At 36.1% G+C, this 16,860-nt stretch overlaps 1 protein-coding gene across 1 annotated transcript in view; it reads left to right on the top strand.

The window, feature by feature from the left end:
- Positions 1-12,192: 12,192 nt before the first annotated feature.
- Positions 12,193-16,860, top strand: part of SLC15A2 (solute carrier family 15 member 2) — a 116,408-nt gene continuing 111,740 nt past the window's right edge. Inside the window, exon 1 of the mRNA XM_053689795.1 lies at positions 12,193-12,282. Coding sequence (XP_053545770.1) covers positions 12,246-12,282 — 37 coding nt within the window. The 5' untranslated portion in view covers positions 12,193-12,245. The remainder of the gene's footprint in view (positions 12,283-16,860) is intronic.

Here is a 16,860-nt window from a genome sequence, read left to right as displayed (position 1 = left end):
GTATATTCTAGAGAATTAAATATAAATATAACATACTATATATCACTAATTTAACACATCTCTTTTAATAAGCAGTAAGGGTTAGGTATATGATTTGTTGAGGGAGCAGAACATTGTCTTCATCTGGGTGGACAAAAATCCTTGAATCTGCCCTAGCATGAACACACTAATCCAACACCAAAAGAAAGAAAAACAACTGATTACCAGTTCTACAGCAACATTAGTCTCATTATTTGTGAGCACTCTATGCATTACATTTGTAGAATATTCTGTTGACTTGAATAGCTTTTTTAAAATAAAACACATCCAACTGGACGCTATTTATGAATGCCGTCTCACCACCCCCAATCTAGGGTGAGCATGATAACATAGGTTATATTTATGTTGGATCTAGTTAAAGCCAAATGAGGAGGTGTCAAGAGGAAAATTATTTGTAAAATGGGATAATGGCTTTAACTATCTTTTCAGTAATAAGTGAGCATTTAATCTTTTCATTCATTATGATATTATGACAGATACACTGTAGCATTAAAGTGTTAATATTTTTATTTTTTGGTATTGGATTTATAAAATTGGAACTTTTCACTACTTAGATATACTTGAAAGAAACCTAAGGTGAAAGCATACATATCTTGCATCAAGCAAGAATATATACATTTTAATTTATGTATCCAATACTTAAATTAATATTCATTTTACAAGACCATGCATTTTATTTCAAAGATTGCTAGATATATTGTAGTCTGGCCTTGCATTGATATTCAATATTTAAACAGTTATGCATGTACAGTATATTGCATAATGGTTTAAGTATTGCATATAAATTTAAATGTATTTATGTTAGCTTGCTGTGTTTATTAGTGATAGCATAGATATATACATTAATATATATTTATGATATAGTAGTCAGTATTATTAAATTATAAATTTACATAACAGCCATGCAGTTATGTAGATCTATCATGTTAATTATACTGTCTTTTTATAATTATAAAACACAACAAGCAACATTAATTACATTTTAATGTATATGCAAATTACATAGCAATGCATTGTTTAAATATTGAGGGCTAGATTACAATTGGCGCTGTATATTTCTTTTTCACAATTGCAAAAATTCTGCTATAGTGAATCTTTTTACAACTAGTCATGTTGCGTTCATATTAAGTTTCAGAAAATGTATTTTGCACTAGTGGTAACGCAAATCGCGCTTAAAGTCAAAATCGCAATCGGGTTTTTGCATACCCCATAGAAATCAATGGAGCAAAAAAAGTTTAAAAAAAACCACCCACTGTCTCAAGCAAACCCAACAGGAAAATATTAATATTTAATTTTCCAATGTTCTTTACATAACAGAATATGTTCTAATTAATAAAAATAAAAATTTCAACATACAAACCAAATGAAAAATGGGGGGATGGGAGCACTAAAAAGCTATGGGGATGGATACTGTATATCAGGGGTAAAACCTCTTTATATCTGATAAATATATTCTATACTGGACTCATATGGTTTGTGCACCTATAAGAATAATATGTTGGGGCGGATTATCGCATAAGATATGTAGTGTAAAAATGATATATACCTTACATATATAACCTTATCAAAACAGAAAGGCAAAAATAAATCCAATCTAAAATAGGTATTAGCAACATATAGTGGTTCAGGTAAATTTACCAATATATCCGTACTTATCTAAAATATATTTACAAAATTCCTAATCTCTGTGTCTACAAATATGGGGGTCGATCCGATAAAAATCGTCGCCCGCAAAAGCCGGCGACGCCAATATTTGCGCGGGTTTGGTATCCTATATACGGCGTAACCTAGAAGTTACGCGCGTATATTTCTGCCGTCGCCCGTAGTTTTTTGGGCTATAGGCAGGTATACCAAACCCGCTCAGTTCGGTATCCAATATGCAGCGTAAGGACTTACGTGGCGAAAATGGAGAAAACTTACTCCATTTTCACCTCGCCACAAAAAGCAGCCGTAAGCAGCCTTACGCTGACTATTGGAGCCCCGTAACTCCCTAAACTGGCTGCTAAAATAAACCTAACACCTAACGCATGCGCAATGTCTATCTCCCTGTCAACCGTGATCTGCTAAAATAAACCTAACACCTAACGCATGCGCAATGTCTATCTACCTGTCAACCGCGATCCCCCCCCCCGAAATCCCTAATAAAGTTATTAACCCCTAAACCGCCGCTCACGGACCCCGCCGCCATCTACATAAACTAACCCCCTACTGTGAGCCCCTAAAACCGCCGCCATCTACCTTATCTATCCCCTAATCTGACCCCTTACACCGCCGCCACCTATATAAAAATTATTAACCCCTAACCTAATCCCCCTATACCGCCGCCAGCTATATTAATATTATTAACCCCTAATGTAAGCCACTTACACCGCCGCCATCTCTATTAAAATGATTAACCCCTTATTTAATCTACCTACCCCGCCGCCAGCTATATTATCTATATTAACCCTACGTATATTATAGTTAATATAGGTATTACATTATATATATTAACTATATTAACCCTAATTATATTAGGGTTAATATAGTTAATATAGTTACTATAGTATTTATATTAACTATATTAACTCTATCTAACCCTAACACCCCTAACTAAATTTATATTAAATTAATCTAATTCATTTATAAACTAAAATGTTCCTATTTAAATCAAAATACTTACCTATAAAATAAACTCTAAGATAGCTACAATATAATTAATAATTACATTGTAGCTATGTTAGGGTTAATATTTATTTTACAGGTAAATTGTTAATTATTTTAACTAGGTATAATAGCTATTAAATAGTTATTAACTATTTAATATCTACCTAGTTAAAATAATTACCCAATTACCTGTAAAATAAATCCTAACCTAAGTTACAAATACACCTACACTATCAATAAATTAAATAAACTACAAACATCTATCTAAAAATACAATTAAATTAACTAAACTAAATTACAAAAAAACAAACACTAAATTACAAAAAATAAAAAAAGATTACAAGATTTTTAAGCTAATTACACCTATTCTAAGCCCCCTAATAAAATAATAAACCCCCAAAATAAAAAAAATTCCCTGCCCTATTCTAAATTAAACAAATTTCAAAGCTCTTTACCTTACCAGCCCTTAAAAGGGCCTTTTGTGGGGCATGCCCCAAAGAATTCAGCTCTTTTGCATACAAATACAATACCCCCCCCCATTACAACCCACCACCCACATACCCCTATTCTAAAACCACCCAAACCCCCCTTAAAAAAGCCTAACACTACCCCCCTGAAGATCTCCCTACCTTGTCTTCACCACACCGGGCCGAACTCCTGATCCGATCCGGGCGATGTCTTCCTCCAAGCGGCAAAGAAGAATTCTTCCTCCGGCGATGTCTTCCTCCAAGCGGCAAAGAAGAATTCTTCCTCCGGCGACGTCTTCCTCCAAGCGGCAGCAAAGTCTTCATTCTTCCGGTGGCATCTTCAATCTTCTTTCTTCGCTCCGCCGCCGCGGAGCATCCATCCCGGCCGACTACTGAACTTGGAATGAGGTACCTTTAAATGACGTCATCCAAGATGGCGTCCGCCGAATTCCGATTGGCTGATAGGATTCTATCAGCCAATCGGAATTAAGTTAGAAAAATCTGATTGGCTGATTGAATCAGCCAATCAGATTCAAGTTCAATCCGATTGGCTGATCCAATCAGCCAATCAGATTGAGCTCGCATTCTATTGGCTGTTCCGATCAGCCAATAGAATGCGAGCTCAATCTGATTGGCTGTAGTCGGCCGGGATGGATGCTCCGCGGCGGCGGAGCGAAGAAAGAAGATTGAAGATGCCACCGGAAGAATGAAGACTTTGCTGCCGCTTGGAGGAAGACGTCGCCGGAGGAAGAATTCTTCTTTGCCGCTTGGAGGAAGACATCGCCCGGATCGGATCAGGAGTTCGGCCCGGTGTGGTGTAATCTTTTTTTATTTTTTGTAATTTAGTGTTTGGTTTTTTTTGTAATTTAGTTTAGTTAATTTAATTGTATTTTTAGATAGATGTTTGTAGTTTATTTAATTTATTGATAGTGTAGGTGTATTTGTAATTTAGGTTAGGATTTATTTTACAGGTAATTGGGTAATTATTTTAACTAGGTAGATATTAAATAGTTAATAACTATTTAATAGCTATTATACCTAGTTAAAATAATTAACAATTTACCTGTAAAATAAATATTAACCTTAACATAGCTACAATGTAATTATTAATTATATTGTAGCTATCTTAGGGTTTATTTTATAGGTAAGTATTTAGATTTAAATAGGAATATTTTAGTTTATAAATGAATTAGATTAATTTAATATAAATTTAGTTAGGGGTGTTAGGGTTAGATAGAGTTAATATAGTTAATATAAATACTATAGTAACTATATTAACTATATTAACCCTAATATAATTAGGGTTAATATAGTTAATATATATAATGTAATACCTATATTAACTATAATATACTTAGGGTTAATATAGATAATATAGCTGGTGGCGGGGTATGTAGATTAAATTAGGGGTTAATCATTTTAATAGAGATGGCGGCGGTGTAAGGGGCTTACATTGGGGGTTAATAATTTTAATATAGATGGCGGCGGTGTTAGGGGCTCACTTTAGGGGGTTATAGATATAATATAGCTGGCGGCGGGGTACGGGAGCGGCGGTTTAGGGGTTAATAACTTTATTAGGTTGCGGCGGGGTACGGGAGCGGCGGTTTAGGGGTTAATAGCTTTTTTATTGTTAGGATAGTGAGGGGGGATAGCGGATAGAGGGATAGACGTGTCGGGCTATGTTAGGGAGGCGTGTTAGACAGTGCGGGTGTTTTAGACTTTAGTCAGGTTTTATAGGCGCCGGCAGTTTCTAACGTGCCGCAAGTCACTGGCGACGCCAGAAATTTGTACTTACGCAGATTTCTGGACATCGCTGGTTTGTCAGACTTACGGCACGTTAGCATCTGACGGCGACTTATATGGGATAGCTCGAGTTGCGAGCTAAAACTGCGGGTGACGCCGGTTCCCTCGCTTGCGCCGCAAACTGCGATCTATATCGGATCGCGCCCATGGTGCTTAAAACTGATTTTATACCTCTCAGAGGTAGTGTTCCATAATGTGGTGAAAATCGGATTACCAATTAGATCTATGTGTCAAACACAATAGTGTGTAGTGAATCTCCGTATATCAGAGGTAGTGTGCATAAAAAGCCAATTACCTGTGTGTCAAAACTAAATTGCGTGTATAGTGAATCTCCATTACTAGGAGCTTGTTCTAAATGTTACTGTGGTCTTGTTATACTATGTATCTATAAATATGTGCACATGAATAAACTGTGTCTATTAATTTGTATGCCTTGTGAACTTTATGATAAATACCTGAAGATAACATTGCAGATGATTCCTTTGTTAGCAAAGTGGAATACAGAGAAAGCAAAGTTTTAAGGGAAACTGACCAAAGCCCTTTGGTTTAAAGCACTCCACCGCAGCGTTATATAGTTTATAACTGCTTCCCGTGAATATCTCTTTATGCAATGTATATAGAAACCCCTTACCGGACCTCCGATGGCTTTGTAACCTCCTTTCCTTCAATGATGGGTTATGGAAGGGTTGCTCTGTCAAATAAGGGCTTTTCGTTAATATGAAGCCTCTTTTTCTCTTCTTTCAGCGTCTTGTCAGTTGAAATTCCCGGCAACTACATTCTACCCAGTCACGTACATCTCAATCACACGTGACTCAGGAGGGCCAATCGGGAAACTGGACACAGGAGGATGATTCCTCCTCTCACTATGCGATGTCGATGATCCGTTCTTTAGGAGCCAATGTATACTCAATGGATTAGTAGTCTGTCAATACTATCTTCGATAATATCCTCTGTAATTTCTTTAATTTCTATATTTTGTCTATCTGTTTTTTTAGAGCCAATATCATAGTCCAACTCATCCCTCTCCAATTTTTTAGTTTTTCCTTGATTTATATTTACTCTTAACTCTCTTATATTCTTAATAATCAATTTCTGTTTATCTTTAAATCCTGGGTCCTCATAATATGGTTTTAATGTCTCTTTAAATTTGTTAACTTTTGTGGACAAAATCTCTAGAGTTCTGGTACGGGCTTTAATTATCACTCTCATTATGTCCAATGAAGCTTTCTCAAGAATACTAAACCATTCATTCTCATGGTCTTCCTCTAGATTAAATGTACAATTCTTTTCTCTTTTGTATAACATTTTTGTCCATCCTTGGTTTAAATAAGAATAAACGTATTTAAGCTGTTGGTGTGCTTTTCTTTTTTTCAGATTATATTTTTGCCAATGCTTAGTTAAAGGGACAAGAGACCTATTTTTTTTTTTTTTTCATGTGTCAGATAGAGCATACAATTTTAAACAACTTTCCAATTTACTTCTATTATCTCATTTGTTTCATTTTTGTGGTATCCTTTCTTGAAAAACATATCTAGGTAGTCTCAGTTGCAGCAATGCATTAGTAGGAGCTAGCTGCTGATTGGTGGAAGCACATATATGCTTCATTGGCTCGCCATCTAGTTCCCAGTAGTGCATTGCTGCACCTTTAATAAAGGATAGCTAGAGAAAGAAACATTTAATAATAGAAGTAAATTAGAAACTTTTTTAAAAATGTACTCTATGTTCTATACGAATAATGAAAGAAAATAAAATTGGGTTTCATATCCCTTTAAAATACAAACAAACACATATAAGCGTGTTGTGTGGTTTTCTTTTCTTTGGATATCAATTTCTCACATGCTTAATTAATGTTGAAAACAAATACAAATGTCCTAACTTAAAATTAAATTTAAAAAAGGATTAAAAACATATCAAACATGCCTGTACATAAAATATATCAGAAATACATTTATATTACTAAATTATAGGGCTTATCTCACATCTTTTATCCTCCTATGCATGACCATAATGCATTGATGTGAAAATGAAAGAGTGAGGTCCTGTTCAGATGAGAAGCTTGAGAGATATACAATCTGTGGTAGGGGCTGGACCTTCAAGGGGAAAGAGTAGCAGAGTGTATGAGAGTGGAAGGGATGCATCTTTAAAAAAGCCAGGCTGATGGTGGTAGGCCAAAGCTTCTATTTGGATTGGTTCAGGGACTGAAGCATATAGAATTTTATGGAGATATTGCTTGACTCTTCCAAGTCTTCTTGCTCTGTATGAGCTACACAAGGATAACTTAAGGCCACTGTCTCCACTTTGCAAGGGATTCGCAGGATAGATTAGGATGCATATATTTTTTTGTCCTCTGGTAATTTTAAGTCATACAAACAGTGGCGTCACTAGGGGGGTGTGGGCCGCACCCGGGTGACACCCTCCAGGGGGTGACACCACCAAAAAATTTTTTTTTATTTTTTTTATTTTATTAAAATTCAATGTAGAGATGCATAGATTTTTTGTATTAGAGGGGCCAGCATTTGTGAACATTAGTGGGACTGGAGAAGTTGTAGACACTTAATTTTTTTGCCCCTTGAGCCAGCACTGCAATTTCCACAAATAGTTTTCCCGGCTGCTTTAGCTTGTTTGTACTTTGCTCCTCCCCTGCCCAATTTCACTATGAATGTTGTGGGCATGCCGTGGGGCTTGCGAAGTTGTGCTGCTAGGCTAAACCTGCCTGCCTATCTGTGCTCACTGCTCAGTGACGTGTGGAGCAGTGGAGTCACTCACTGCTGTGCTGTCTCTCTAAACGGGAACCGGGAAATCGTGAGGGGGATGCCTGGCACCTGACCGCATGACTGTCTGAAACTGTCTCTAAAGTAAAGGAGCCACGTATGATGCCCACCAGACCGGTATGGTTACAGTACACTAAGTGCACACTGAAGAGGTAGGAGGGCGGGCGGGGATCTGGGGTTGGGCAGATTGCAGAGGAGATTGGCCATAAGAAGCGGCAGGCACTGACAGACTTGGAGCAGAGTCAGAGAGCAGAATTTTCATAGTTCATGCGCCTAAACCTTTTCTTTAGTGATTTATTTTAGAGTGCTCTGTTTATCTTTCATTTGATGCTCTTCTGAGCCAGGGAGCAGCTCTAGTAGGCATGAGCTTTATAATTAATGCAGTTTACATATTTTGTATGTGTGTGTCTGAGTTTTTGTGTGTATGTGTCTGAGTGTTTTTGTGTGTGTGCCAGAGCGTTTTTGTGTGTGTGTGTGTGTGTCTGAGTGTTTTTGTGTGTGTGTGTCTGAGTGTTTTTGTGTGTGTATGTCTGAGTATGTGTGTGTGTGTGTGTCTGAGTGTTTTTGTGTGTGTGTGTGTGTGTGTGTATGTGTGTCTGAGTGTTTTTGTGTGTGTGTGTGTCTGAGTGTTTTTGTGTGTGTGCCAGAGTGTTTTTTTGTGTGTGTGTGTATGTGTGTGTCTGAGTGTTTTTGTGTGTGTATGTCTGAGTGTTTGTGTGTGTGTGTGTCTGAGTGTTTTTGTGTGTGTGTGTCAGAGTGTTTTTGTGTGTGTGTGCCAGAGTGTTTTTGTGTGTGTGCCAGAGTGTTTTTGTGTGTGTGTGTCTAAGTGTTTTTGTGTGTGTGTCAGAGTGTTTTTGTGTGTGTGTGTGCCAGAGTGTTTTTGTGTGTGTGTGTTTTTGTGTGTGTGTTTGTGTGTGTGTGTCTGAGTGTGTTTTTGAGTGTTTGTGTGTGCATCTGAGTGTGTCTGAGTGTTTGTATGTGTGTGTTTTTGTGTTTGTGTGTGTCTGCTTTCTGGGGGGAGGGGGTTGACACCATAACTTACCGCACCGGGTGACACCAACCCTAGTGACGCCACTGCAAGGATTTATTAGCAGAATTTCTAAATACGGTAGTAACATACTGAGATGCTTCCTGGTGCCCCCAAGGACATTTAATTCCCTTGATCTATAAGGGATATTATGGTTTTTAAAGGGTCTTTAATACATATAGACCAATAATCAATGTCCTTAAAGTCATAGATAGAGACCCATGGGGAGCTCTAGACACCCCAAGATCATAGAAACAGTTTTGATGGTATAATGTGTTTGCCCATATATCTTTCCATAGTATTTGCTTAATTGCATCCCACAAATGAATTCCTTTAGAATATATTTTCCCATATCCTCTTTTGGAGATATATTCAAAGAATCAACCACCCTTACAATAAAAGGTCATGCACACCCTTTCACCTCATCATTTATTTGTTATATTAAGGTCTCCTGGTGGGAATGTATATCCCTCTCTATGTTTCAGATGTTTTTCTGGAAAGGAGTTTTCTTACTCTATCTTATTTAAATTTGAGAGAATTACCAGTTTTTCTTTTTTTTAATTCATAATTGATAAATATCAATGGTGTGAAAAACATCTGCTTCCACCAAATGATACCATTTACTAATAATATTACATTTTAAAAGAATATGACGTGACTCTAGAGTTAGTGAGGCCTCTCTTATGTTTCATTGTTATCACCCATTAAACATGTTGCTGTACTGTATATCTGGTTGTGTACAAGACTTTCCCCTCTTCTTTCTTTCTTTGAATAATAATGTAAGTTTTGTTTCATTGCACCAATTCTCCCAATAATGTGTGTAAAAGGGAAAGAAAAAGAGGAGATAAAAAATAAAGATTGTGTGATGAGAGAGATAGAAAGAGGTAGAGAGAGACACTGGACAGAGAGGAGAGAGATAGCAGATAGGGAGCCTAGGAAGTAATTGCCGATGACCAGGCTTAGGGCTTGATTACAGTTGGAGCACAACACTCCCGTGTGCTCGCATTGGGGCAAAAATTTGCCTTTTTCGTAAGCACCCGAAAACTACTCATATTACAAGTGTATACAGGGCCGCCATCAGGGGGTGACAGGGGTGACTCCTGTCAGGGGCCCAATGGGCCAGGGGGGGCCCATGAGGCAAGAACTAAAAAAAAAATTTTTTTTTTTTTTTTTACATTTTGGCAGCCGCCAGTGGGTACTACAGCAGAGTGCTAATTGAGCATGTCATTACAATTTTGAATTCACAGAATTATTTTTGTTTGCACATTTACAAATATGATTCTTTAAAAAAGTGATCTCTTAATGTCTGCAATTTTTTTATCATGCATGTCACACACTGTTGATTTAGGGGATGCAAGGTGCATAAATGTTTCCTCCTGTGAGTGTTTCTGTGGGTGTCTGTGTTTATGTCTTTGTGCTTTGGTTTGTGTCTCTATGAGTATGTATGTATTTTTTTTCTGTGGGTCTCTCTGTGAGGGTGGGTGTGTATGTCTTTGTGCATTTTCTGTGGATGTCTGTGAGGGTGTGTGCATATGTCTTTGAGCTTTCTCTATGGGTGTCTCTGTGAGGGTGTGTGTATGTTTGTCTTTCTGTATTTTCTCTGGATGCCACTGTGAGGGTGAGTGTGTATGTCTGTGTTTTCTGTGGATGTCTCTGTGAGGGTGTGTGTTTTCTGTGGGTGTCTCTATGAGGGTGTGTGTATGTCTTTGTGTGTTTTCTGTGGATGTCTCTCTGTGTGTGTATGTCTTTGTGTGTTTTCTGAGGCTGTCTCTGTCGGTGTTTTCTTGGGTGTATGTGCAGGTTTGAGTTTGTGTGTGTGTGTGTGTCCATTGTCTTTTACTTTTTAGGACATTTTGACCTTACTACTGATTATTCACATCTTTCTACAGACTTTGGGACTAACGAGACCTTTCCAGAAGTCACCAATCCACCATTTAACCTTTAAATTATTGTTTAGGCAGTTCAGGGCCCTTCTTTTCAGCCACTGCATGCTGTTGTCATCATTTAGTTGGCATCTTCCTTTACAAAAAGATAATCAGAACTCCATATTTTGTTTTCTAAATCTCATTTTTTTTCCCCACAAAACTGTAGTTTACCTCATTACTTGTCAGGTCAATGTAAACAAGTGCTGACTGCTGAGTGTCTGTTTGGGTGTCTGTGTCGGAGTGTGTTTGTGTGTTTCTTTGCATGTCTTCTAAAGTGTCTATATGTGAATCCTTATGTGTGAGTGTGTGTGTGTGTTTGAGTGTATGAGTGTGTCTGTGTGTGTGTGTATGTTACTACCCTTACAACATTTCCAAGTTTAAATAGACACTTAAGAATAAAGTGCATATACGTTTTAGTCACTTGGTCAAAAATTGCACAGGTCAAAGGAGGGGGGGGGGGGGGGGGGCCTGATCAATGGTTAAGTCAGGGGCCCCAAAATTTTTAGTGGCGGCCCTGAGTGTATATATAAATGCAGTCACAAGGTCGCGATCTTGTTTTGCTCATTGGTAAACACCGCAAACTCAGATCTCTGGTTAAAGGGACACTTCTTTCGTGATTCAGATACAACATGCAATTTTAAGCAACTTTCTAATTTACCCCTATTATAAAATTTTCTTTATTCTATTGGTCTCTTTATTTGAAATGCAAGAATGTAAGTTTAGATGCCGGCCCATTTTGTGTGAACAACCTGGGTTGTCCTTGCTGATTGGTGGATAAATTCATCCACCAATAAAAAAGTGCTGTCCAGAGTCTGAAACAAGAAAAAAGTTTAGATGCCTTCTTTTTCCAATAAAGATAGCAAGAGAACGAATAAAAATTGATAATAGGAGTAAATTAGAAAGTTGCTTAAAATTGCATGCTTTATCTGAATCACAAAATAAAAAAATTGGGTTCAGTGTCCCTTTAAGGGAAAAAAAATGCACAAAACACCTCAAAAATACATTATCAGTCTAATAAAAATAGTTTTATAAAAACAGGTTTTTGATCATTGGGACCAAAGAGTTTTAGGATTACTATTGGGATAAAATTGTGACAAAAAGAACAATACCTTTCAGTGGAGAGGTGAGTGAAATATATATGATCCAACGAATAAATCTTAAAATATTTTGTTTTTGCAGCTAAATTGCAGTATTGATGTAGCACAGTCAAATGACTGTATTGTGATTATTTAATAAAGTCTACATTGTAAATAAATATATTCAGTCAAGAATTAAACCTACAGTAGCACTCATCCAAGTATTCAATTAGACACAGCCTAAGGCGTCTTGTGACTCTGTCCTCAGATATAGAACTTGTTCAAAGGTTAGCAATAAATAACTACTTTTCACATTTCATCTTAACGGGTGAAAACATGCAAAGAGATACCACTGGTAGTCAAGGAAAAAAAGGCAGGAACTCCCATGTGAATCATTGACAGGAATTTTAAGTTAGTAAAGAAAATAAGATGCCCATCAGGAAAGACTTGCAGTCTCCCTGAGCCCAAGGTAAAGGTGAGCAGCCGGCACAATGGAGGAAGATGGAAAAGGGCAGCAAAAGCCCAAAGGTTAGTATATTATTAGTAAGAGCTGCCACGCCAGTCTTACAGGGTATATATAGCCTGTGGATCCTATACAAAATATTTTATTTTTTACTATGGGCTACAAGTCACTGGAATCAACATATATTTTCAATTTTGCATTAGATTTGAAGAATGCATTTGAAACTCAACTTCTATACCTCGTCAACTGGAATAACTCAACAAAGATTTTTATGCAGAGTGGTCCATAGTCAGTTTGTGCCTAAGTGTCAAAGCAGCAAAATGCTTAGCAAACTGGACTAGATTGTATGCAAAAGTGAGGACATCTTTTTCATGAATGTTACTAATAGCTAATGTGCGCCTTCAGTTTTATAAAGCAAAAGCTGATCTTGGTAATGTGCTATTCTGTAGGAAGATGATGTGCACTTTATTAGTCTTATACAAATAAACAAGTTCATATTTATTTTATTTCAACTTAAAGAAACTCCAAAATTGTTAAGATGATGCGCACTTTATTAGTCTTATACAAATGAACATATATATATTTTTTTTATTTAAAACGTAAAAAGACTCCAAAAATAATAATTATTTAAAGGCACATACTTCTTAATTTGTATATACAACATGTAAATACTGTAAATATCACAGCAAATTTATTTGTTTCCTTAAAAAAAGAGTCAAGTGAAAGATGTTTAACTTTTGGGTGAAACTAACATGAAATACATGATTTTTGTAAAGAAAAAAAAAGAAAATAAACAAAGCTCTGTAATGCATTTCATTCATTTTATTGAACAAGTTGATTACCTTTGTAATTATGAATCCTAACAGTAAAAACACTATTCTTCCACGTCATCATCAATAGTAAAACGGCTATAGTTATAATCAAACTATATAAATGTACAATTTTAGAATAGACATATTTCAATTCATAAACTAGGAACCATGAGCAACGTGACTATGAGATTAAAGATAGCTAAGAGGCAAGGGACAAAAAAGTACCTTAATATAATTCAGTGTTTAATTCAGATTTCTTAATCAATTCTAGCTGCAAAACTGACTGTTATAAATTATTTATATGCTCTAAAGTGCTTTTTTTATGGATCTTCAGCTGATTTTGTAAAATATTACACAGTCCCAATTCTTCCTTAAATAGAGTTTTTATCATTGCTCAATTGTAATCATATTTGGCAGAAAATGATCCAATATGTATCTTGATCTTCAGAAAAACATGCTTGGCAAACGTAGTTTAATGAATCTACAAACTGATATGTTTGATATTTGTAAATGACATATAAATAACTGATTTAAAGGGACACTAAACCCAATTTTTTTTCTTTCACGGTTCAGATAGAGCATGCAACTTTCTAATTTACTCCTATTATCATTTTTTTCTTCGTTCACTTGCTACCTTTATTTAAAAAGCAAGAATGTGATGCATAAGAGCCAGCCCATTTTTGGTTGAGAACCTGGGTTATGCTTGCTTATTGGTGGGTAAATGTAAGCCTCCAATAAGCAAGCGCTATCCATGGTGCTGAACCTAAAATGGGCTGGCTGCTAAGTTTTACATTCCTGCTTTTAAAATAAAGATAGCAAGAGAACGAAGAAAAATTGATAATAGGAGTAAATTAGAAAGTTGTTTGAAATTTCATGCTCTATCTGAATCATGAAAGAAAGAATTTGGGTTCAGTGTCCCTTTAACTATTATTGAGAAAACTCATTAAAACATATTCTTTGGGACAGGGTAAAAAAATGCATATTCCTTCTGCTGTGGAAAGAAAATGAGAGTGAAAAAATCAGCAAAGGGACAGTGCACTGTAAAATGTGTTTCCTCAAAAAGTGTTCCAAATGACTTGTTATACCAGTTGTACATGTAGGGGATATTGCTCCTTTGTGTTTATTTTGAATTTTAAATAGCTGTTTTTGTTCATTAAAACCATCACCTATTGTTCTTAAGGACAACCCCCATTTAAATATGCTGACCCTGGAGAAAGATCAGATCTGCTCATGTTATCTTTCTCTATATACACAAACCCCCGAAAAAGAATTTAAATGCTAATCATGGGGGTTCAATGAGCAAAACCAGATATTTCAGATACAAAAATCTCGCCCACCCCACTGGGAAGTTAGTTTATGTTAACATCTCCTGTTTACACTGTTTTTTTATATATAATACAGCAGTATTCATATTTTCGGTATAGGTGGTGGCTTCAACGGCCAAAAACAGCTACTTCAAATTACCAAATAAAGGTAAAGGATCTCACTCCAGTGAGTAAAATGGATCATTGGATACGCCTTAAAGGGGAGAAAAGTTTACAATACACTGTTCCTTTAAGATTGAAAATGAAGACTTGAGGGACAGTTTAGAAACACTCTAACATTATAGAATGTCCCTCTGCAGGATATTAGGAGGGCTTGGAAATGTATCATTTGTTTTTCATAAAAGTAAAGGCACAGAACATCAGCAGAGGCACAAAAGGTTGTTTTGTGTCCTCATCATTAACAGTTATGCACTAAATGCAATTCTAATACAGACCACTTATGTGTTCGTATGGAGCTGACAGCCCATGTAGTTGTAAATGTTTTGCAGATGTTATCTTCAACATAATTAACTCGCCTCAAGTGTTTCCCTTTAGTAGACAGGATTAGGGATATAGGAGACTGATAAGCATGACATTACCAGAGCCCAGTTGAGAGAATTGTGTTGCTAATGCTATGTTCCTGCATGTAGATTAATAAAGCGCACCCGTGGGACCATACCACTGTCAGATTATCATTCCTCTGGACACAGTCTGTAAACAAGCTTTAAAGTAATCATATAATTACATCTCTACGGGAACAGAACATGTGTATTGCCACAGGACACACAAAAATATATTAAATAGTTCATAAGTTTAGTCAGTACAGAGAAGTTGAATAAGTGCAGAATAACTGATTGTTAGCACAAATGTAGAATCAATGATGTAATAGAATTCAGTGATTATAGGGGATGACATTTCTACTGCAGCCCATATCTGTGTCTTGGGTTTATAATTTTTAATTGTATGAATGAATAGTCTAAACAAAGATTGTAAAATTATGTTTTCTGTGTCTCCAAAACAATATGACAAAGACCTTACTCAATATAATAATGGTAACCAACCTTTTCAACCAAAGAGCCACAATTGCGTTTTTACCAGTTGGAAGGCTATTTTGTAAACTTTAGAAAAACGTTTAATCTAAGAAATCATCAAAGAACTGACAAATGCATAACTGGTTCACACACAATATTAGCTTTGGAGATAAGAAGGGTTAGACAACATACATTGCAGGACCACATTTTGGCTCCTGGATTTTTGGTTGGACAAGCTTTACAATAAGATCATTCTTGAGCTATACTCATGATGATTTCAAAGTAATTTTCAGAAGAGTCTGGTTGAGGGGAGTTAAGCAGCTTTAGAGAATATCATAAATTGATGATCATTAGAGTTCTCTAGGAAACTACATCTTGTATACTACTTTGCATTTTAGTGGAGCATACTTTGCATTTATCATAAAACCTAATTGCGATATAGAGTATAATTACAGAGTTAAAAAATAATTAGCAAAATATACTTCCATAAACAATAAAGAGAGTAAAAGGTCCTACCCCTGAGTTACTATCTAATGTATAACATTTTTATGCATGGTGCTGTGAAGGGCAGGTGAGTTTACAGGTTAAAGGAAGTAAAACAGAAACAGCTAAGAGAGAAGGTGAGGGATCTGAAGAAGACAACCTAGGAAATAGGTTAATGTAAGCTATATGAATCCATGAAAGGGTGCACTTGAAACTCTTAAAGCTTAAAGGGACTGTAAAGTCATAATTAGACATTCATGATTTAGACAGAACATACAATTTTAAACAGCTTTCCAATTTACTTCTATAATTGAATTTGCTTCCTTCTCTTGTTATCCTTTGCTGGAAGGTTTATCTAGGAAAGCTCGGGAGCAGCAAAGAACCTAGGTTCTAGCTGCTGATTGGTGGCTGCATATATATATGCTGATTGTCATTGGCTCACCCATGTGTTCCGTTAGAAACAAGTAGTGCATTGCTGCCCCAACAAAGCATACCAAGAGAATGAAGCAAATTTGATAATAGAGGTAAATTGTAAAGTTGTTTAAAATGGTATGTTCTACATAAATCGTGAAAGAAAAATGTTGGGTTTCATGTCCCTTTAAGGCAAGGAATTCCTGTAAATAGGTACAGTTTTAGAAAAGTCTGGCAAATGGTGATAATTGCCAAAATAATAAATGTATCTATCTTATTGTAAATCAGTGATCTCCGGACTTCTCTTGAGGTTGTATAACTCTTCCATATATCTCTGGTTGTGAAAAATATATGAAGAAAATATGAGATAAAATTGGTTTTGTGAGAGATTTTCAAAAAACGATGTAGTTCTAAAATACCAAAGGAGCATATTCTTTACACAATATATAAGTTATTGTTCTGTGTTCATAAAGAAATATGCCCATATATGGGGATTTGTGTCATAGTTATTTTTAGAGACATACGAGTGGCATAAAATTGTTAGAAACACTACTCAATCATCAGTGTCATCAAAAAAGTAAATATAGTAAATATTAGAATAT

This window comes from Bombina bombina, chromosome 1 (genome assembly GCF_027579735.1).
Source record: "Bombina bombina isolate aBomBom1 chromosome 1, aBomBom1.pri, whole genome shotgun sequence".
Taxonomy (NCBI): domain Eukaryota; kingdom Metazoa; phylum Chordata; class Amphibia; order Anura; family Bombinatoridae; genus Bombina; species Bombina bombina.
The sequence above is the reverse complement of the archived record's forward strand: the minus strand, read 5'-3'. Positions and strand labels throughout refer to the sequence as shown.